Genomic DNA, 22,162 nt, shown 5'->3' on the forward strand with positions numbered 1-22,162 from the left:
GCGTAGAGTTGAGACTTTGAGAAAGCCAAGACAATTTACTGGGACCAAGGCCGGCCAAACCTAGACAAACGCGCGCCCTACAGACAAACTAGGTACGGGATTCCGAATCCTGCTGTCTGCACTCTGCACTCTGCAGACGAGCGAGTCAGGCCCCGAACGTTCCCGCAAGCCGTGATTGGGACGATGGCAGACCGCGCTGTGTAGCCTGCGTGCCTGCGTTCAGGTTGGGCGTCTTGGACCCGGGGCTGGGTTCTTTGTCGGGGTTCTACCCGCTTTCTGTGCATCTTCTCCTGCAATGGCACCGCAAATCATCCCGCCATGCTCCTTGTTTGATGGGAAAGGTACGGAACATGGACATGCCAGCCCGGAGCTAAGCAGGGCCTCCAGGGCTTCTGCTGCCGCGTTCCTCGAGGAAGCAACACACCTTTTCGGCGTGGCCGCCGGCAGACACAAGCAGTACAGAGCCGTCAGTCTTGTCAGAACGCGGTCGTTTGTCGGCAGTAATTGGAGCTAAGCCCCAAGTTTTCGCCTCTCACCCGCGCTTCTCCAAGGGTCTTTTCGGTCTTTTAGGTGCTTCAGCCAACCATCAACTCGACGTCTATCGGATAATGGGGGGGCTTCTTCCTGGTTCTCATGGCTGAATCCGACGTCGGATGTCGCTCGACCCATTGCCAAGATATTAGGAAATGGTCTGGCTCAAGACCAAAGGCTTGCGGCTTGAGGCCTTGGATTCTGGAGAGACTTGGAGACAAGCTCAGAACCTGGAGCACACGTCAGCCCGACGCCAACCAGGAAGAACTGAAGGGAGCGAAAGGCGTGAAAAGTCTCAGCAAATGCTTGATGCGTGGGCCGCCCAATCGACGACTGCCGGGGATTTTCTGGGCCCCTTGTTCTACCCAGTACCATCTGTTCCACCAAGTCTCCTCTTTCGGATCAGTGGCTATCGTCGGCATCACATTCAGATTTCCTCTTACCCCAATGCTTGAGGTGATTCTCAGCTCATGGCCTGCCGTTGGCCTGTTGCTGCAATGCTTCGACCAGGCGCGGAATTCGGATGTGTACGCCAGTGGAACCCTTGGACGGCTAATCGTAAACGTGGGAATGGGGGCATCTTCATCGGGAATGGATCAAAGAAACGCGTCAAGATACCCTCAACGAGGTGACTTTCTCTCCGTTGTCGTCGGTATCGCCCGTTCTGACGTTGCCTCCCTTACCCCCAAGCAGGGATGCTTCCTCCTCGCTCTCCTCAAGTCTCCTCCCCCCGCGCCCACACTTCTGATCGCCCCAGCCAGTTGCCAACCATCCCCTGGCGCGGTTTGCTTATCTCTGCGGGGCTCCTATTAGATGGGGCACTTGGGCCCGTCCGTTGGTCTTGTCTATCACGACCCGAGTAAGTCGCATACTTACACACATACCCAGTGGTAATACCTCCGTAACGCTCCGTATTGGCTTGTCTCTCTCCCAGGAACCGGGAGACGTCAGATGAAGGTTAGCAAGCTAGCCATGGAGGGGAAGGGGGGCCGCCGGACGCAAGGTAGCGTCGGGCCAGGGGCACACAACCAACTCATCTATATAGAATAACTGCCCTCCTCACTCGTCCAGGTTGTTGAGTTGTGTTTCAGTCGCATCCCATTCGATCTGCTCGGCGTCTCTGCGAGTGGTAATACCCGACCTCAGCCAGCAGTTACCTATACCTAGACGACTTGTGTTTTTAGACAGTCGGACGTCGGATCACCGAAGAAAAAAAACAGATCTTACCGTCACCCGCCCAACATGGCTTCAGGGATGGAAGAAAAGACTGTCGGCCTCAGCCGTGCCGACAGCACCAACAGCAACAAGCTCGGGACTGTCATGTCTGGCACCAATGCTGCTGTTGCTCAACAGTATGGCGAGACCCAGCGTGGTCTCAGCCCTCGCCATGTCCAGCTGATGGCTATCGGAGGTTCTATTGGTACCGGTCTTTGGGTAGGTCTTCACATAGCCTTACGATGATTGCGATTCGCAGCGCAGCTATCTCGAGATTCTAATCCGTCTTGACAGGTCGGTATTGGCGGTGTCTTGTCCAAGGCCGGCCCTCTCAGTCTCGTTCTCGGTTACACTTTCTGGGGTCTCCTCTTCATCTGGCCGCTCAACTTGTCTGTCGCCGAAATGTGCGCCTACCTGCCCATTCGCGGAACCATCTTCGAACTCGCCTCTCGCTTTGTTGACCCTGCTCTCGGTTTCGCCATGGGATGGACTTACTTCTTCGCCGGTCTCATGTTGGTTTGTACGGAATACAGCGCTGTCGCAACGGTCATTCAATACTGGAACGCGGATATCAACCCGGCTGCCTGGATTGCCGTGGCCATGGTCTCCTGTGTGGCGGTCAACTTGGTTGCAGTCAAGTACTACGGAGAATCTGAGTTCATCATGGCTTCGACAAAGGTCATACTGCTGATCGGCCTGTGCCTTATCACCCTCATCACCATGTCCGGCGGCAACCCTATGAACGACGCCTATGGATTCCGTAACTGGGGCGACGGCAACTACATCCACGCCTACTTCACCGACGGGTCGACTGGGAGGTTCTTGGGATTCTGGAAGGTTGTCATCTACGCTGCCTTCACCATTGCCGGTCCCGACATGATCGCCCTCGCCGCTGGTGAGATCCAAAACCCCCGCCGCACCATCCCCCGCGTCGCCAAGCTCATCTTCTACCGCCTTGTCGGTTTCTACGTTGTCGGTGTTCTGTGCGTCGGCATCATCTGCAGCTCCCGCGACCCTGGCTTGCTCGGCGCCATTGAGAGCGGCGAGCCCGGTGCTGGTGCTTCCCCTTGGGTCGTTGGTATCAAGAACCTCCACATCAAGGCTCTTCCCGATATCATCAATGCCTTCATTCTCCTCTCTGGATGGTGAGTACCCTTGGTACGTGATGCTTACTCTCGAATCATGCTAACAGCTTTCAAGGTCCTGCGGTAACGCTTACCTCTACTCGACTTCCCGCACTCTCTATGGTCTCGCTCGCGACGGACAGGCCCCCAAGTTCCTCCTCAAGTGCACCAAGGCCGGTGTTCCCATCTACTCCGTCCTTGTCGTCACTGTCATCTCCTGCATCACCTTCCTTGTCTCGTCAAACAGCGCCGTCGATGTCTTCTTCTGGTTCGTCGACTTGACCACCACCGCCCTGATCATGACCTACACCTTCATGCTCATCACCTACATGGGCTTCTACCGCGCCCGCATGGCCCAGAACTTCCCTCCCGAGACGCTCCCCTACCTGTCTCCCTGGACCCCGTACTTCCCCGGTCTGGCTCTGCTTTTGGGCATCCTGGCTCTCATCTTTGTCGGTTTTGACAACTTCTATCCCTTCAGCGTGAGAGGCTTCATCACCTCCTACTTTGGCCTCATCTTTGGTGTCGTCACCTTTCTCATCTGGAAGGTTCTGAAGAGGACCCGCTTCGTTCACCCCAAGGAGGCAGATCTCATCAGCGGAAAGGCAGAGGTTGATGCCGAGTGCCGTCATTGGGAGGAGGGTGGCATCGAGGAGGTGGAGAGAGCGAGACTGGCTGAGATGTCTTTCGTTAGGAGAACCTGGGAAAAGATGTGGTAAAAGTTGCTGGTAGCATAACGATAATTATTTGATGTTTCAATGACTATAACATTCTGTCAAACGTGCGACTATCATTCTTTCTTGACGTCTGGGCTTCGTTGAACAACTTGCTCCAACTTGGTAATGTTTAACTAAGCTCAACCACTTGGACTCAGAGATATAGGCTACATCAGCGAACCACTGCTTGCTTACAGCTGTTGACTCACATCCAGATACGTTAACCCCGGCCAGCTTGTGCTCCCATTAGAGCCAATGCAACCGACACAATCCCTGGAACTACGCTGCGTCCTTCCATCTGACTGCATCAAGTCGCTCGCTCGTTCTTTGAAGGACATGATTGCCGACATAACGTTCTGGTAGCTCAGCAGGGAGAGCGGCAGGTGCCGTTCACCGCGGTCCTGCAGGTCGTGTGTTCAAATCATACCCAGAGCCGAATATCATTTTTGCTTATTCTACTTACTCAGTTTTCGATCTACGGTGTCATTACAGCGCCTATTCCAAGCCCCATAACATTTAGTACATGAACTGACACCGTCGTCTCTCAATTACGTAAAGCTCATTTTCCCCGCCTCGCTTGGACTTGCGGGGAAGTTCGCTCGTCTCCAACTCTCCAAGGTGTCCATGCAGATTCGTGTTCTAGATGCAACTTCAACTCACTTGGCGCGGCTCTCGTTGCGAAACCGGCTTATCCCACCGGGTCTAAGATGCTCAAATTCTCCAAACTCACGCGATCATTTACTATAGCCGTGCTGGCCTAGCAATGCGGCCCGCCAGGTATTCGACCTCACGACAAAAGGCATGCCAGCCATGCGCGACCGCCAAAGCCAAATGTGACCGGAAAGCTGTGACATGTTCCCGGTGCCACCAGCGGGGCCTCCCATGTCTCTATCCACAGACTCGGACGATCCCTTCATCCGCGCCGGGTGCTGCCGGTCTGCATTCAGAGGCTGAAGCCGAGGTCGATACGGACCGCGTAGCAACCACGATATCCGCGACTGTGGAAGCGAACGCGGAGTTCTCGCCGTTTCGAATCATTCCGTCAAACGAGACGAGCGCTTCCTTCCGGGCGGGCGAACTGCTGGCCACAGACACCGATCGATCAGACGTCCTCAAGCCTGATGTGTTCGACTTCTCGGACATGAGCCTTGTCTGCACCATCAACGCTGATGACATTGCCAATCGATGGCTGAATAACTTCGTCCCAATACCGGGACAATTGGCAAAGAACTACTCGCCGAGTATATCGGCTTTCATCCAGAGGATTCTGGAATCCTACGTAGATTGTTCCATCCGCGGGCGCAAGGTTCCTCCTTTTGTACATTGGTCCCAGATAACTCTGCCATCCAGCCAACCCTTGTCAAATTGTCTTAGGGCCATTCGAAGCTTTGGTGGGCCCGATGTGGCAGGCGCCGAGGCCGTAGCCAACGAACTCAAGGTAGAGATGGCGAGGCTTTACAGCCAACACGCCTCCTACGATGATATGGCACTTCTCGCAGCATTTCAAACGCATCTTATTTACGCCATGGTCATCTTTTTCAAATTCGGGAAAGCTTATCACCCATTTCTACGGGAGGCCATGATGAGTACCCAGGACCTCGCATGTGCGGTGGCGAAGAAAGGACTCACGTGCGTTTCCGGAGATGAGCCCCGTCCCAGGTGGGAGTGCTGGATTGCCGCCGAGGCTAAACGAAGAACTCTGTTCACGATGTGCCTCTTCGATAGCGCCCTGATGACACATGACGGCCTCTCAACTCATCTTGCCACCGAGTTACGCGGGTTATCAGCGCCGGCGTCCAAGGCGTTGTGGGAGACTCGAACGAGGCGCGACTGGAGAGGTGTATATGACCTTCAGCGAGCAGAATGGCCAGATAGTTGGCTGGCTATCGACGAATTATGGCCTGTGCCTGGAAATTTCAGCGAGACTGAAGTTATCCACAGGCGTACAAGAGTAAAAGCATGGCTGGAGGACCTAGACGAATTCGGCACAATGATATATGCTGTGACCAGCGGTACCCACGGTACCTGATTCCGGCCAAAGACATTTGTTATTCACATTAAGGTCAGGTGTCTGAGAAGCGTATAATAATTTCTTGGAATCAGTATTAACTGGAGACTGGATGTGGTCCCCCCCCAAGTATGGAGGCTGAAACAAATACTCAAACTATCGTGATCATCTCTTCAGCGACATGCGCGAACCAGTCTCGAAGTGGATATTCTTCCGTGCGACAGAAGCCAACACGACGGAACTCTTGCGGCTGGCTTGTTGCCTCTAGCAGGAGCCCGTACCAACGGCTTGGCTCTTTGACTCTTCTCGACACCTGTAAGTAGTAGAGAAGGATGTTACTTCCGCAGTAATCCTTGTCGAACACTGCTAATCCGACCATGATCCCATTCTCCTTGAGCAAATCAATTGCTAACTCTTTCCGATAGGTCGAGAACCTCTGATAACCCGGGGATTCTGGGTTTTCTCTTGGATCGGCTAGTCTGAGCTTTCCTTCTAGCTGCAGATATCCCGATTTCAACATACCCCTCGGGTCCAAGCCGAGTGGCGTTGTCTCTGCTTGAGTAATCCTCACCACCACCTCCATCTCGTTTCCCGAGGGCAGAATGTTTCCGATCTCGGGCATCATGACAGCGCCTTCCAAAGACGCCCAACTCCAACTTGGGGCGCGAAAGCCATCTGACGGGGTTTCAAGCCAATTCTCGCTTCTCCTCCAAAGCAACCCATAATGCAGGTTGTACTTCCACAACCCGGCAAGGTATCGCTGCCCGGTGCATTCCTCCATCACCTTGGCGAGACCGGAAAGCGCTGGTAGCCGATCGTAGGACTTGGTGATGCCTCTTCTACTATATGCCGATACCATATCGTACCAGTCCCACACGAATTCTGATGTAGATAGACGTCCTTGCGCAAAAGGGTATGAAAGGTGAAGTCGTTCGTCCCACACTAACTTTTGCACTGCGAATGCATCCGTCGGTACCCCATCTTCTGCCAGACGAGATTCACGACATTCCCAAAGAAGTTGATCAGAGTCGTAGTGTACCATTCGGGCAGATAGCAGGCGCTCTTGCGTTACCCACGCACGTGAATGTAGGATGCTTTGTGGTAGGTGACTGAAGTCACGAGGTCTAGGTCGTAAGAATACGGGAATAGACACCGATTCATCGTTCGTCTTCCGAGTACACTTAACTTGAACGTGATTTGAAGTTGAACGCGGTAAGAAGCAACCCCCTGTGGAGTCTGCGGACGCTGAGGCAGCCATAGTCAGACATGAAGAGGCGTAGATAGTGCCCATCTTCACACTCTCGAGTTCCCAGTCCTCTTTTGAGTCCTGTACGATGCAGAGGGAGTCGATCCATAGATACTGAACGCCAAGTGACCTCGTTATCAAGACTGCGTCTCTGAACGTCGGAGGTAACTTGGACATTGGCAACGACTTGATGTGGCCATTAATTGTCTCGCTAGTGGTGCGAATAACAGGATGTAAGCCCCAACAGTGACTTAATGTCATGTATCGGCCGACTTCTCCACTCGTCACAACGAGCCGAGGCTCCCTCACTCCTTCGACACCAACATCTACAACTCGTGTGGGCAGAGTAGCAGGGGCTGAATGGCAACTCTGGTGGTGGTCTTCACACTCGCGCACCCAGTCTTTCACAAGACTGAGTTGCTTAGCGGGAGGTTTGATGGGTCTGCCTAGGATGGAGTTCTCTAGCCGGGTCGTCTCGTCTTTGGGATAGAAGCTGAAATAGCAGTATGCCCTCGGGCTCAGGCGATCGCAGCGGACCTTGACCCAAAAGAGTCCCCGAGACTCGTACTTCTCATCTTTGTACTGAGTGCCCCGCAAGATAACCGGCGAGTCTGTGTCATACCAAGCCTCTTGGTCAACACTGACTCCCTCGACCCGGAGCTTTTCGGTGATAGATGTGTGGAAGAGTTGACACAAATCGCACGCAGAAACATTTCTCTCGAGATCAGCGATTGAAGAATGAAGAATAATGTCTTGAACTTCGTATTCCTCATCAACTAGGTCAGCAAGATCAAGCTGACGGCAATTTTGACAAAGAGACATGGTCGAGGGCTTCTGGGCGTCAACGTGTTCCGATGAAGGTCGAAATGAGAAAATGAGCAGCTGACTTATGAGGGGTTTACCAGGAAGCCCCGCTGCACACATATAGACTCGGGCTCCATTCGTAGTGAATGATACAGGAGGTTGGAGTTTATGCAGCTCTGTGTGTGCACAAAACAGGGTTACATTCAGCCGGCGTATCTTCTGCGACGCCAAGCGCTTCACTGGAGATATCAGAGTTCCACTGTACTGTCGTTACCACTGAATCACCAGCTGTTGTCTAATTTTGTACCATAGTAGGCGAAGATCACCAGTTGGTGGCGGTCTTGAACCTACCAAGTCTATATCAATTTCCGCGGGGGAAGAATGTTAGCAGCAACCATGCGATCAAAGGCGATGAGATAGCCTTCGGTCATGCCCAACTCTTCCTTAAACCCAACAGACCGGATCTTATCCAGACACATTGCCCGATTTCTCTGTAAGAGAGAAAAGCCGACCCCCATCGTGAATATCCAAGACGCAGCTGGTATATCACGGTGCTTCAAGCCATACTCGGCACACATCCTCTTGTAGTCACCTTGGTGTTCTTCCCACCACTTTTCAACCGGAAACGTTGCTGAAAAATATGTTAAGATATATCAAAGAGGAATGGCAGCGGTATAGAGACTCACTCTGGGCTCCATCAACTGGAGGCGTTCCCTGCAGCCCGAAATAATCGACCATGACAGGCCATCGCTCCACCCAGGAAACTGGAGTTGCATTATCAGCAGTATTGAAAGCTTCCCCGTTCGATTCTTCTGGCTTCACGGTCGATAAATAAATATGAGACTTTGCAATAATATCCTGCGATGAGTCTGTGTTGGTGTGGGTGTAGTTCGTAGCTGTACCAATGAACTTGATTTCGGCTCCGGGCCCATGGACATAACGCCAGAGCGCAAGGAAAAGAGCGGTCGGCTCAAGAAACGTCATGATTGAAGTCGTACCAGGAACGAAGCCGACAATTGCATCGGGGCGAACTTCACACCATCTCCAGGATTTGCCCTTCTGTAGCTCCTCGATAGCATCTACTTGCCCGTAGTAGAAGATTTCATCTCCGTATGGAGACGGAATTCGCGGCTGAGACTCTTTCAATGGAGGATGTATCTCAATCTTGTCCTGATGTTGGAAGACAGCCACTCCGTAGCTCTATTTCAGTATCGTAAGTAAGGTAGTGGCATACAATGAACACAGCAGAGTAGCAGATGGCAGATTACTAACGTTGGTGCCAGTCTGCAAACTCAGAAATTTCAGACTTGAGCAGATCTCATCAACCGCCTTGACAGCGTTTCGAGTCATGGTGACGTTGATATTACGAATCTCCATGACGTCGACTGAATATGCTGTCGCATTTGAGTAGGCTCTTTCCGTCTCAGTTCACATACCATATCTCGTCAACGGCTGCAATACTGACCACAGTAGTACACATGCGTGATGTCCTGCATGTCGGGGATCTTGATTTTCATTTGCTCCTTGATAGTCTCGATGTCCTCACGTAAGTTGATGCCAGAGTAAATCTCCAAACGAGGATCATTCTTGGGAAGCTGGCTTCCTGACAGGTCCATCGGTCGGTTTGTTAGACCAATAATGCGGCAAAATGTGGATGCTGTGGGATAAATGAACAGATTGTTTGTGACGGCCCATCCGGAGATCCCACTAGCCCCGAAGACCAGCGCAACATATTTGCTGGAAGGCTCCATAGTTGGGAAAGACCTGATCGAATGATATGCCAGCCAGTAACTTGTTGTCAGCGGGAGGTTGGGATCTTGATGAACAGGGACTGGAGAGCGAAGAGAAGAGTTGGGATCAAAGAGCCTGACGGAGCGTATGTCGCTTATTTATGACGGCGTAGATGGCCATGACACTTGGCTAGAGCCTGATGGTCTAGACCCCGAGTCTTGAGTGTTTACCGGACAATACTGCCTACAGCAGACCTTGGACCGAGCTGTCGGATTCGAACCCTAGTCGCCCGTTGCCTGGTCCGGGCCGCGGGGTTCGAACTGTGGAGTTACAGAGAGAGTGCGAGTGGTCGAATCACGTTCTTCAGCGAAGAAGCGCTAGACCCCTGCGACGAAGCGTCGATGGGTAGGACGAGGTGAAGGGTCTCATGAAGCCTAACTACCTTAGTATTGACTTCACTTCTTAGCTTTTGAAATCGTATGTTTTAAGATAGCAAGCGTCTCTAAGGAGCACCATGGTACATATCATGGCCCAACTAAACAGACTGAGGAGGTTCGGGAAGGAGATATGCCTCAAGAAGACCAGCACCAAGATGATGAGACTTGACTGCAATTTTTGACGGAAATGGAATGTGCTTAAGTCGTTGTCTGCCGAGCGAAATGCCATTGAATGCCATTGAATCGTTGCTACCCTACTCCCCGCTTGTCTCAATAGCCCAGGAAATGTTTTCGTTCCAACTTTGAAGCTTGTAGCCAGTCCACTAGCCTTTCCCTCCACAATCTCGATGCGTGGCTATTCAGGGACCTATTAGACAAGAGAAATTTTCATATGATCAGTGCCTAATCCGTTATGCCCGATACAGAAAAACAAGTACCCAATTTGTCCAGTCTAGTCGGCTCTTGATTGCGCGTTGGAACTCGTTCTCAAGAAAGGACCGGCGGGCCGCCGATCACGCGATTCGAGACAATTTAATTGTCTTGGGTGGTATAAGCAATATTCGAGTTAAGATTAGTACTTGACCAAAAAGGCGTTTTTTGAGGTTTGGAAAGCTCGGTTGAAGTATCCAGCCTTGCGGAAAATATCCACACATATTGAGACAAACGTACTCTCCCTGAAATTTAAAATACAAAACTCTACACGCTCAAACTGCGATTACCAGCGGCTCCCGCTGACAAAATCGAAAATTCGCATCTACATATGTGTCAGGCAAGGTAGGTGAGTAGGTACCTTAAGTAAAGATGACTGCTGCACATGCAAGACTTGTCTATGGTAAGGCAGCTGAAATATTGTCTTCAATTTAAGAACCGACTGATAGCTTCTAATTCATACTAATCACACTTGTACCAAAGAATTGAGGCCACTCCTTCACTTGTGTGTTGTTCACCTGCCTTGATTAAGTTCAAACTCCCTTCTCCACCGCCACATGAGTGCCCAACGCATGTCCCGTATGACGCCATTCAAGTCGTATCGCTCGATACCTTACTTCCCCACGATCAATTCATGTGTTCACGCTCATGATTCCCTATTCATTCAACCCCGAAATTTGTTCCTTTGATTAGAAGCATGTTGGTACCTGTAGCTATTTATTCTCAGGGCCTTACTGCAACTTGATTCGAGAACAGCTTTTGCCTGCTGTAGAAGTAAGCATCCCTCAGAGCTTAGGGATTTTTGGAAATCGTTCAATCAGGAGTTTCTCTATTGATCACGATAGTATCAATTTATTTGTCGTGCGTTGGTGAGTCTAGCGTAGGTGAACGGGCCGACCGGATGCTAACATGAAGACAGACAGCAGTCGCCTAAAGCAATGGCAATCCAATTAAAGCTGCTGTCGAGGCCAAGTCCAACGTCCTGCTCATCCTGTTACTATACCGAGCGATGGACGAGACAACGAAACAATATTAGAGCTCCAGAAGTTGTTGGTCATCGTTATACCTCGTTGATCGGCCCGCATTGATGATTGAACTGGTTCTGAGCCCTTGAAGAGCAGTTCTAAATGCTTCAACGAAAAGCTGTCGTTGATACTGCTGCTAATGCCATGATTTCGAATGTCTTCTGAGTGCGTGTTGTTAAGACCTGAGTTACGCTAAGGCTCAAAATGAAAAAGCTTGTCATCGATGGTCGTGCTTAAGGCCGAGGAAACACAGTTCAAAACGGATGGTAAGGGCCCCTACATTCAAGAAATTCTGAACTCGTCTCTACATGCGATAGGCAGCAGCGTATAATACTACCTAGAGTAGGTTGAGACAGAGAGCCGCAATTGAGGCGACAAAGATCCCGCGCCGTACAGCAAACTGGATTGGCATGTCTGCAGTTGGCGTTGACACTGTCTACCGTAGAATACCACCGATTGAATTGGCGGTCAAAATTGATGTGCATGTTGAAGCGAACGCGAGCGCGAGTCAATTGTAGGCTGGAATTTCCCCGCATGGTCGATTGCGACCTCCCGCCGGCGACCAACGTAAGCGCTCGCCGGCTTGCGCCAGTAATTATTGCCGACCGGACTTCTTGGATAGCTCGCATCGGCTACAGTGACTTCCGAGCTCAGAGTCGCATCAATTCAACGGCAATATGTGCATGCTGAGAGTTGGACTCAAGTTTTGAAAACGAGATGGCGAAGCTAAGTAGTCAGCAAACTCTTGGCTTTCTATTGCGATGCAGTAGTAGGTGTGATCAGCGGGTGAGGGGCTTTCGGCTCGACATGACCGGTCTCGTACTCCGTGGAGATCAGATTTCCGTGCCAACTTCAGACTCTGTGAGGCTCTTCGAGACTCTTGGCTGGGCTGTGCATGTTAGAGAACGTCCTTCAATGCGATGACTCTGTTTTGACAATGGTCATAACATGGCGCCATGAAATATTGACAAAAGGAAAATTCCCCAGCGGAAACGACAGCTCTTTTAGCCAAGGAACAAAGTGCCACACGATTCAACAGCTTTGCAACATGATCCCGCCCCTGAGTCAAAGCGCGCGCGGGAAACAGTACGGATGATGAACTGGAGCTTACTCCGCCCGAACACCGATGAGCAACCTACAGGAAGCTGGAAGCACTTGTTGATCGGGTGGGGTTGCCCCCGCCCCAAGTGATTGCCAGCAGGATGTCGCTGGAGGTGACGAGAGATGTTGACAGGGAAAGATTTGCCGAGGTCGTATCAACCGCACACGTGCTCCGCCTGACCTTCCATTGAAGCTCTTGACATGCCACCGACGACATATTGGAGAACCTTTTGTTTTTCCGTTGCCAAATAGGATTTGAAACCCCTCTTTTTGCCTGACTCTTGGCCTGTCTCCAGTGCGAGGAACAGAAGCAAAATCCGTGCCATCTAGACTCTTGTCTGTCATGTACGGCTAAACCTTCCCCTCTTCTCGCAAACTCGTCTGATCCTACCATCATCTCGCTTATTCTTTGCTCGAAAATCCCTCGTTCACCCCTGTCTCTGCTAAGATTTCTGTCAATCCCCAAGCTAGTCTTCGCCTTTCTCGCCTCCTCCTTCCCGTTTTCTGCAAGCTTCACACCTCTAGCTACTTTTGATCATCAACCAGAGCTCCTGTGAATGCTCTCTTAAACTGCCAAGCCTGCATCATGTGCTGTTCGTTGGTTTCTGAGGCTGACCTGGGCCGCATTCCGGCGGGTCATCTCTCCACACACACGGTGCTATGCCTGCTTCTTTAAGCTTGTCAGAACGATTTCCCGGCCCCAATCTACCTAATTCGGGCTTATCAGATGGGATCAGGAATATTGGTTCCTCAGTAATAAGTCTCTTGAAGTGTGGCAGTGCTGATTCGGCCGGGGTTTGAGTTCTTTTGCTTTTGCCGTTCTGTCGGAAAGTGGAGAGCTATGATGAAGGTGAGGTTGGATGGCTAAGCTTGAAAGAGGTAGCCCGGCGAAAGCTGCCCTTGGAAGAGTATTCATATTCTCTGGGCGCCGCTTGTTCGGCACGTCTTGCTTTCGAGCTCGACAGCACTTTCTCTTTTTCTACCGGGCTATACATGACATCCCTTCATGATGGCTGATAAGTTTCTCAGCCCCAACCCCCCACATGCGGACTCCCGTTCGCGGGCCACGAGTGATGCCGACACTATTGCCCCGGACGGGTCCAATCCGTTTCTCACGCCGTCCGGGACCACCGCTGCCCCCAGTACCGCCGGTGCGAGCCTCGATCTTGAAGATATTGAATCGTCTTTGAGGCCTGACCCAGGCACGGAGCGCGACTTTCACGTGGAGAACAACCCATTCGCGTTTTCCCCCGGCCAACTCAACAAATTGCTGAACCCCAAGTCCCTCTCAGCATTCAGGGCGCTCGGCGGGCTCCGAGGTATTGCTCGTGGCGTTCAGACCGATGTACGCAGTGGTCTCAGTGTCGACGAAGCAGGCGTCAGATCAAGAATCAGTTTTAATGAAGCAGTCGACAACCACAACGATAGCAAACCGGTTTCCCCAACGACAGAGAAGCATGTGCCGTCTTCCGGGGCACCGTTCGTGGACCGTACCCGTGTTTACGGTCGCAACGTACTGCCGCCAAAGAAGCCCAAGTCGATCTGGAAACTGATGTGGATCGCGTTCAATGAAACGGTACTTATTCTCTTGACGGTTGCCGGAGTCATCTCTTTGGCCCTCGGACTATACGAGACACTCGGCGTTGAAAGGCCTGCAGGCGCACCGGCTTCTGTCGACTGGGTCGAAGGCGTCGCCATCTGCGCTGCGGTCATCATTGTCGTACTCGTCGGATCCCACAACGATTGGCAGAAGGAGAAGGCATTCGTCAGGCTGAACACAAAGAAGGATGACCGTCAAGTCAAGGTCATTCGTTCCGGGAAATCAGTCATGATCAATGTCAACGAGATCCTGGTAGGCGAAGTGCTCCATCTGGAGCCTGGCGATATGGTCCCTGCCGATGGAATCTTGATTGAAGGACACGAAGTCAAGTGCGACGAGTCTTCGGCTACTGGTGAATCCGATGTTCTCAAGAAGACTGCTGGCGACCAAGTCATGAAGCTTCTGGACTCTAAACACAACAATCATGACGACCTGGACCCCTTTATCATCTCAGGATCCAAAGTTCTCGAAGGTACGATCTTTACCGCCTATCCTTCAAACTTATAAGCTGATAGATTGCAGGTATGGGAACCTACATTTGCACCTCTGTTGGTGTCCACAGCAGCTTCGGCAAGATCATGATGTCTGTACGGTACGATATCGAAGCTACACCTCTACAAAAGAAACTTGAACGCCTTGCCATCGCCATCGCCAAGCTCGGCGGAGGTGCATCGGCTCTGATGTTCTTCATCCTGCTTTTCAGATTCGTTGCCAGTCTTCCTGGTGATGACCGACTGCCTGCTGACAAGGCATCGACTTTCATGGACTTGCTTGTCGTTGCTATTGCTATCATTGCTGTAGCTGTACCTGAAGGCTTGCCGCTGGCCGTCACTCTTGCCCTCGCGTTCGCGACAACGAAGCTTCTCAAGGAGAATAACCTCGTTCGCGTACTTCGATCTTGCGAAACCATGGGTAACGCAACGACAATCTGCTCGGATAAGACAGGCACTCTGGTATGATTCGTTCTTCCTGATATGAACCGAGCAGCAACTGACAGTGTACAGACAACAAACAAGATGACGGTCGTGGCCGGCACCTTCTCCACCACTAGCTTCACTGCATTGTCCCAGTCCGACAATGAGAAGACATCGGGGACACCTCACGTCACTACATGGGCCGCTGGCTTGCCTACAGGAACCAAGGAACTTATCGTTCAGTCGGTTGCTGTGAACTCCACAGCCTTTGAGGGTCAAGAGGATGGTCAGGCAACTTTCATCGGATCTAAGACCGAGACAGCACTCTTACAGTTGGCGAAAGATCACCTTGGTCTTCAGTCACTTGCTGAGGCCCGTGCCAATGAGCAAGTCGTGCAGATGCTTCCCTTTGATTCCGGAAGGAAGTGTATGGCCGCGGTCATCAAACTTCGCGACACCTCGAAGGGATATCGTGTGCTGGTCAAGGGTGCCTCTGAAATTATGCTTGGGTACTGTTCATCTAAGACTCAGCTGGAGACTTTGACTGAAGAGCCCATGACGTTCACCAAGCGACAATCTCTCGAATCAACCATCAACGAATACGCTCGACGATCCCTTCGGACCATTGGCATCGTGTACAAGGACTACCCCCAGTGGCCGCCTACAAACATGCCTTCAGAAGATGGACACGTCAAGCTTGAGTGTCTACTGACGCCTTCTGACCTAGTGTTCCTCGGCATTGTTGGAATTCAAGATCCCGTCCGAGAGGGTGTTCCCGAGGCGGTCAGGCTTGCGCAGCATGCTGGCGTCACAGTCCGTATGGTCACTGGCGACAACATCGTCACCGCTCAAGCTATCGCCACAGAGTGCGGGATCTTCACCGGCTCTCAGGGAGTGATTATGGAAGGACCAGCTTTCAGGAAACTTTCTGATGAGGACATGAATAACATTCTTCCCAAGCTACAGGTATTGGCTCGTTCGTCTCCTGAAGACAAGCGGATTCTCGTGACGAGATTGAAGGCTCTCGGAGAGACGGTCGCTGTCACAGGTGATGGTACGAACGATGCTCCCGCACTCAAGGCCGCAGATGTTGGCTTTTCGATGGGCATCTCAGGTACCGAAGTGGCCAAGGAGGCTTCCGCAATTGTTCTCATGGATGATAACTTCGCATCGATCGTGACTGCACTCAAGTGGGGTCGCGCAGTCAATGATGCCGTTCAAAAGTTTCTTCAAGTAAGTTCCTAATCGATTGAGGCGACTAGTCACCTGGCTGTTGCCCCCAGTCACTCAAATACGCATCACCAGGTTGCTAAATGTTCACGATATAGTTTCAAATTACCGTTAACATCACTGCTGTCCTCTTGGCGTTTATCACAGCCATGTATGACCCTCATATGGAGCCGGTGCTGAAAGCTGTTCAATTGCTTTGGGTCAACCTCATCATGGACACATTTGCTGCGCTCGCACTGGCAACGGATCCTCCGACCGACAAGATTCTCGACCGGCCCCCTCAAAGAAAGGATGCACCACTTATCACGATCAACGTAAGCCTTTCTCCGTTGCTGAATCCTGCAAACACAGCTGACAGCCAACTTTAGATGTGGAAGATGATTATTGGACAAGCTATTTTCCAGCTCATCATTACACTCACCCTTTACTTCGCCGGCCCCGAGATTCTCAACTACGACAGAAATAGCGAGGATCAAATGCTGCAACTCGATACGGTCATTTTCAACACCTTTGTCTGGATGCAAATCTTCAACGAATTCAACAATCGACGCCTCGATAACAAGTTCAACGTGCTCGAGGGTGTCCACCGCAATCAATTTTTTATTTTCATCAACCTCCTGATGGTTGGTCTTCAGGTGGGGATCGTTTTCATTGGCGGTCGCGTGTTTGAGATCAAGGAGGGTGGCCTCAACGGAACCCAGTGGGCCATCTCCGTCGTGATCGCCCTCATGTCTTTGCCATGGGGTGTGCTGGTCCGTATTTTTCCGGATGTCTGGTTTGAAAGAGTGGCTGTTTTCGTCGGAAAGCCTTTTGTACTGGTGTACAGATTCCTCGGGAGAATGTTTGCGCCTGTTGGCCGATTGTTCAAGCGAAAGCAACGAGATGCTACCGCATCAGATGAGGAAGTACCTGCTACCATTATTGTCGCCCCACCCGAGGAAAAGGGGCAGCAACTTTGATGAAACCCCCATAAGCGGGAAGTGGCATGGCATGGCATGGTAGAGTAAGGCACGGAAAGACCTCTATCACAGAGGCGACGTTTATTGATTTGCATGGAATGTTTGGGCGGTATTTTCGTGGCATCCTTCAAGGTGTCTTTCTCATGGAGTCTGATCCTCGGATGGGAGACTCACTTCACGTTGGATATTTGGAACATACAACGACTGAAAAGACTGTCGCTACATATAAGTAATCGTAAAAGAAGAAATAGTAAAATTTCGCCTGTTACCACCAAGAGTGCATATTGTTACCAATTGGAGTCTCAATCGTTTCAAGTTCTGAATGTAGGAATTGGTATCTTCGAAGGTTTAGCATCCTCGTTTAACAATGCATGAGGTGCTCACATAGTGTCTTTGCACCTAGGTAGACTCAACTCCAACTGATGACAATATATTTCTGGACGGAAATAGATATTCTAGCTCCTTTCTCTGAAAATAGTTGATGTAATTACGACTTTTCACAGCACGAAAATTAAGTCCATCAACCAACTTGCCCTACACCATCTTGAGAAAAGACGCATTATAGCGAATTTGGATAGCCTTCGCTAACAAATAACAGACGATGCGTACTCTAGGAATTTTCGACCCCTTTGACGACCACAGGGAAACTTCCGGTGGAAACGAGGTCGTCTGCGTTCCAGAACAGAAGATAGGTGTCTTCCCATTCAGATGGCTTCGCCCAGAATTGCGCTTCCAGCTGTGAGTTATTGTTGTACACCAGCTGTGTCGCAAAAAGCGCCCACCCATAGGTAGTTTGGTTAACAGTGACTGCCTGAGGGATTTGAGTAAGACCCATTGCATTATCTTCGCTGTCGGTGATGGTCAAAGAGCCAGCAGATGTTCCGTTCACGAACGTGCCATTGACCTTCCAGTTCTCACCCGTGATGGACGGAAGATCCCAAGTGATCGGGACTAGGTTGGCATTGGCATCGTCAGGGGTCTGAGTGATGTACAGATATCCTGTGTGGTGAAGTCAGCAACGCTTGTTGTTACCCAAAACTTGATTTATACGGATGACTGGAATACATACCGTCATCCAATCCATAAGCAATAGGCCATGAAGATGAGTTCGTTCCGTAAGCGTAAAGTGTTGCGTTTGTTTCGGCCTTTCGCTTGACATTGACGTTCCACGAGGGAGAGATGGCTGAGGCACAGATGAGACCGGCCTGCAGGAGAGCGAGAACTCCGACCTTGGACAAATGCATTTTGGTAACGACTGAACTAAAGGTAAGAGCCTTTGGCAAGATCGGGGCTGAGGGGACAGGAATGCGGCCGGGTTAAGTCAGAAATCCAGCAACGAAGAACGCGGAGCACATAGATGTCGATTCACACAACAGAGACTTTCCAGGTTGGCGTAATCCTTAAAGACCGCGGAGTTTACCACTTACACCCAACCCACAAGGAGATGCTAAGCATTGCCCCCCACATTGCCGATTTTGAGATGCCGCTTGCCCGGTGATCGTCGTTGGTTCTTTTGGCAAAGAGGGGCAGTTCCGAGCTCGTAAACGCAATCGAAGCCCACCCTCGGGAAGCACAGACAGCAAAATAAACAAGTCAGAGTTGTCAAAGTTGTGGGTTTATTCCTGACTAGGAAGGCTCTGATGTTTTTACCCCTGGAGAAATGGGGCCGTTCCGGGATCCTCCATCTGAAGTTCTGTTGCGGCTGTCATTCTTCCAACGTTGCGGGTGCAGGTCAGCCTTATTGCATGGCTTAAGGTGAGTGGCTAGATCCATCACCACCCGCATCTCATTTAACGGTGAATCAACCATAATGCCCACGGCCACTCTGGAAATAGATATCCCCATCTGACCCGTCCTCACAGCCCCACCGATGCAGGCTTTCTTCTCACTTCACTGGCAGGTTTGACGTGTAGTCGACGTGTAATCTATCGCGGCCTGCTGGGCTGAGGAGGTTATCCCGGTGCGGAATCACCGTACTATGTGGGACAACTTAGTCTCTGCGAGGCAGAAACTCTGTTTGCACCCACAAGACGACAGTCATCTTGCTCCGCAAGACGCCCAAACCGACGGCAAAATCCGTTTTTTGTTGTTCATCACCAAAGCCCACATCCCGCATCATGAAAGGCGGAGTGGTTCAATTGTCCAAAGAATTGCGAAGAGAGGGATGGAGACATCAAATATTTAGAGTTGTCCCCAACTTCTCAGTGACCATCGAAACCTAAAAGGATATAAATGAGACCAGCAGACGGGGCAGATTTCGTTGTGTTTTCTCAACCACTTCTTTTCTTTAATCGTTGACTTCAACACTCGTTTCTCACTGTTTCGGCTGTGGGTTAATAGTCTTTCGTTGTTTCTTACTTGATATCACAATGGTTTGCGGGAAGCTTCTCGCCACTTGGGCAGTAGCTGTCGTTACTGGTGCCACTGCGGCTTGTACATCAAACAGACACCAGACCGCCGGTGATTCTGCTGACGTATCCCCAGTCATCGAGGCTGTTGCCAGTTCAAGCTCGCCTAGTTCATCTGCCTCGTCTGGTTCGCCTGGCTCCGGTGCCACGTGCGTCAACAGTCCTTCGAACAGAGCTTGCTGGACTGAAGGTTTCGACCTATCTACAAACTACTACGATGAGGTCCCGGATACAGGCGTAGTGAGAGAATATTGGTTCAATGTTGAGAATGGCACAGCCGCTCCAGATGGATACGAGATGCCAGTTCAGCTCATCAACGGATCCTTCCCCGGCCCAACCATTATTGCTGACTGGGGTGACACTGTTGGTACGTAATCACATACAGGGACACAAGCCTGATCTTGGTTCGAGGGGCTAACACTGAATTTTGACAGTTGTCCACCTGAAAAACTCGCTTCAGACAAACGGTACCGGTCTTCACTTCCATGGCATCAGACAGAATTGGACGGATCAAATGGATGGTGTTCCTAGTATCACCCAGTGCCCCATTGCCCCCAACGACACTTACACCTACAAATGGCGAGCTGTTGAGTACGGCACCGGTTGGTATCACTCTCACTTCTACGTTCAAGCATGGGATGGAGTCTTTGGTGGCATCACTATCAACGGACCGGCTTCGGCAAATTACGACGTCGACTTAGGTCATCTCTTCCTCAACGACTGGTATCACGTGAGTTGAATGCTTGGACTGTTTGGCAAGAACTCAAGAACTTTTGATTGACTTTTCCATCCAGCAAACGGCAGATGAACTCGTTACCAAAGCTGCTACGGGAGGTCCCCCCACAGCAGTCAACGGTCTGATCAACGGCACCAACACCTTCAACGACACCATGGGCTCTAGATTCGAAACAATTTTCGAACCCGGAACTAGGTACCGCCTTCGCCTAGTCAACGCCGCCGCAGATAATCACTTCCGTTTCATGATCGACAATCATACCATGGAGATTATCGCAACAGATTTTGTCCCCATCGTCCCGTACAACGCCACGCAATTGAGCATTGGTATGGGCCAGCGCTACGACATCATTGTGGAGGCTAAGGACCTGACCGACGGCGACTTCTGGCTGCGATCCATTGCACAAGAGTCCTGCTCCGAGTCTGATGCTGTTGACGATGTCAAGGGTATCATTCGTTACTCCAACTCTTCCACCTCGGATCCCACGACCTCGGCTTACAGTTACACTGACTCATGCTTGGATGAGGCATCCTCCAACCTTGTGCCTTATCTCGCCATCAACGCGTCTGACACTTACATCAGCGCAGATGAGAAGGTTGCCGTTGAAGTCACAGACAACGCCCTCCTGTGGACCATGAACAAGACTTCCATGCATACCCAATGGGAGTACCCCACCGCCATGCAAATCTCGCAAAAGAACTCTACTTGGCTCACCAAGCAAAACGTTATCCACCTGCCTGACGCTGACAAGTGGGTGTACATGGTCATTCACTCGCCTTTTGCTCAGGACCATCCCATGCACCTTCACGGCCACGACTTCTGGGTTCTCGACTCTGGTTACGGTAACTTTGACAGCACTCAGACCGATCGTCTGACCTTGGTAAACGCTCCCAGAAGAGACGTAGCTATGATGCCAGGCAGTGGATATTTGGTCATCGCATTCAAGACGAATAACCCTGGTGTAAGTACCTCTTCGATCACATTAAATTGCCTCCAGATCTTCAGACCACTGACTGCCGTCCGATTTAGGCTTGGTTGATGCACTGCCACATTGCTTGGCACACCTCGGAGGGTTTTGCCGTGCAAATCGTTGAGCGAGAGTCGGAAATCACCTATGACACGGATGTGCTGAACCAGACCTGCACCAACTGGATGAACTACGTAGTCCAGTCTGACTTGAATCAATATGATTCCGGTGTCTAAGGCTTGAGGCTAGTAATATCGAATGATTATGCGTGCTCAAGGGTCATAAAGGTCCATAATACAACGGGCAGAGAGGGCAGAAAACGTTCCATAATGTAATTGAAACTTTTCACTCAAGCACCTATCTATAAGGCTTGGACTACGTGTCGGTTGTCATGGCCTCGCTTGAGGAATTCGCCCCACTCCCATGTACCAAAACCGCACGCTCGATACTTCAGTTGAGATCCGATGCCTTCATTACTTATGATCAGCAGGACCAAGAAGCGTGACGGATGTATAGAACGTAGTGTCATGGACCAACGTGGAGTAGTGTCCATTACAAAATATTACTAACTAACTCTCGAGTGAAGCTAAGTGAGCATTTATCAGCACGAAGTGGGCTGCCGCCTCTTGGATACTTACATCTGCAGCCTGATAACATATCTCAAGATATCACTATCATGCAGAACAACTCTGCGCCAATACTTGTTTGATAACATGACTTGGTCGCCTGTTCCTAGTATGGACACAAGTAAGCTTAAGACATCTCACAAGCAACTGTGTTGTTCCGCCATCGGCTAGCTCCAGTACGACGCCTAGCGAACAACTCTTCCTGCTTCAGGTCTTCAGTGCCGACACCGAGCATTCCCCGCAACCCCTCAACTGCAGCGCTGCGCTATCAGCTGAACAAGATAATGATAGGATGGCTGTACCGGCATTCAGACGTGTTTTGCCGCACCACGATCGGGAATAAGATGATATCTTC

At 51.0% G+C, this 22,162-nt stretch overlaps 6 protein-coding genes across 6 annotated transcripts; 3 read left to right on the plus strand and 3 right to left on the minus strand.

Annotated features, from left to right (window-relative positions):
- Positions 1 to 1,773: 1,773 nt before the first annotated feature.
- CABS01_15100 (amino acid permease) lies at positions 1,774 to 5,615 on the plus strand (the record flags this gene model as incomplete). The annotated part of the gene is made up of 4 exons (XM_060548438.1): positions 1,774 to 1,965; positions 2,041 to 2,891; positions 2,947 to 3,526; positions 4,485 to 5,615. The coding sequence occupies 4 exons, from the start codon at positions 1,774 to 1,776 to the stop codon at positions 5,613 to 5,615; spliced, it is 2,754 nt and encodes a 917-aa protein (XP_060392117.1).
- A 130-nt stretch (positions 5,616 to 5,745) lies between these two features.
- CABS01_15101 (heterokaryon incompatibility protein) lies at positions 5,746 to 7,662 on the minus strand (the record flags this gene model as incomplete). The annotated part of the gene is made up of 1 exon (XM_060548439.1): positions 5,746 to 7,662. One exon carries the CDS (start codon positions 7,660 to 7,662, stop codon positions 5,746 to 5,748), a length of 1,917 nt encoding a protein of 638 aa, XP_060392118.1.
- Positions 7,663 to 8,000: 338 nt separating this feature from the next.
- On the minus strand, positions 8,001 to 9,395 carry CABS01_15102 (uncharacterized protein; the record flags this gene model as incomplete). The annotated part of the gene is made up of 4 exons (XM_060548440.1): positions 8,001 to 8,275; positions 8,331 to 8,844; positions 8,917 to 9,038; positions 9,110 to 9,395. 4 exons carry the CDS (start codon positions 9,393 to 9,395, stop codon positions 8,001 to 8,003), a joined length of 1,197 nt encoding a protein of 398 aa, XP_060392119.1.
- Positions 9,396 to 13,376: 3,981 nt separating this feature from the next.
- Positions 13,377 to 17,070, plus strand: CABS01_15103 (calcium-translocating P-type ATPase; the record flags this gene model as incomplete). The annotated part of the gene is made up of 5 exons (XM_060548441.1): positions 13,377 to 14,439; positions 14,490 to 14,920; positions 14,972 to 16,114; positions 16,210 to 16,425; positions 16,480 to 17,070. 5 exons carry the CDS (start codon positions 13,377 to 13,379, stop codon positions 17,068 to 17,070), a joined length of 3,444 nt encoding a protein of 1,147 aa, XP_060392120.1.
- A 610-nt stretch (positions 17,071 to 17,680) lies between these two features.
- CABS01_15104 (uncharacterized protein) lies at positions 17,681 to 18,314 on the minus strand (the record flags this gene model as incomplete). The annotated part of the gene is made up of 2 exons (XM_060548442.1): positions 17,681 to 18,069; positions 18,140 to 18,314. 2 exons carry the CDS (start codon positions 18,312 to 18,314, stop codon positions 17,681 to 17,683), a joined length of 564 nt encoding a protein of 187 aa, XP_060392121.1.
- Positions 18,315 to 19,439: 1,125 nt separating this feature from the next.
- Positions 19,440 to 21,417, plus strand: CABS01_15105 (multicopper oxidase; the record flags this gene model as incomplete). Its single annotated transcript, XM_060548443.1, has 4 exons — positions 19,440 to 19,845; positions 19,913 to 20,208; positions 20,273 to 21,175; positions 21,244 to 21,417. 4 exons carry the CDS (start codon positions 19,440 to 19,442, stop codon positions 21,415 to 21,417), a joined length of 1,779 nt encoding a protein of 592 aa, XP_060392122.1.
- Positions 21,418 to 22,162: the final 745 nt, after the last annotated feature.

Source organism: Colletotrichum abscissum, assembly GCF_030869225.1.
Source record: "Colletotrichum abscissum strain IMI 504890 chromosome Unknown Scaffold_62.1, whole genome shotgun sequence".
Lineage (NCBI taxonomy): Eukaryota > Fungi > Ascomycota > Sordariomycetes > Glomerellales > Glomerellaceae > Colletotrichum > Colletotrichum abscissum.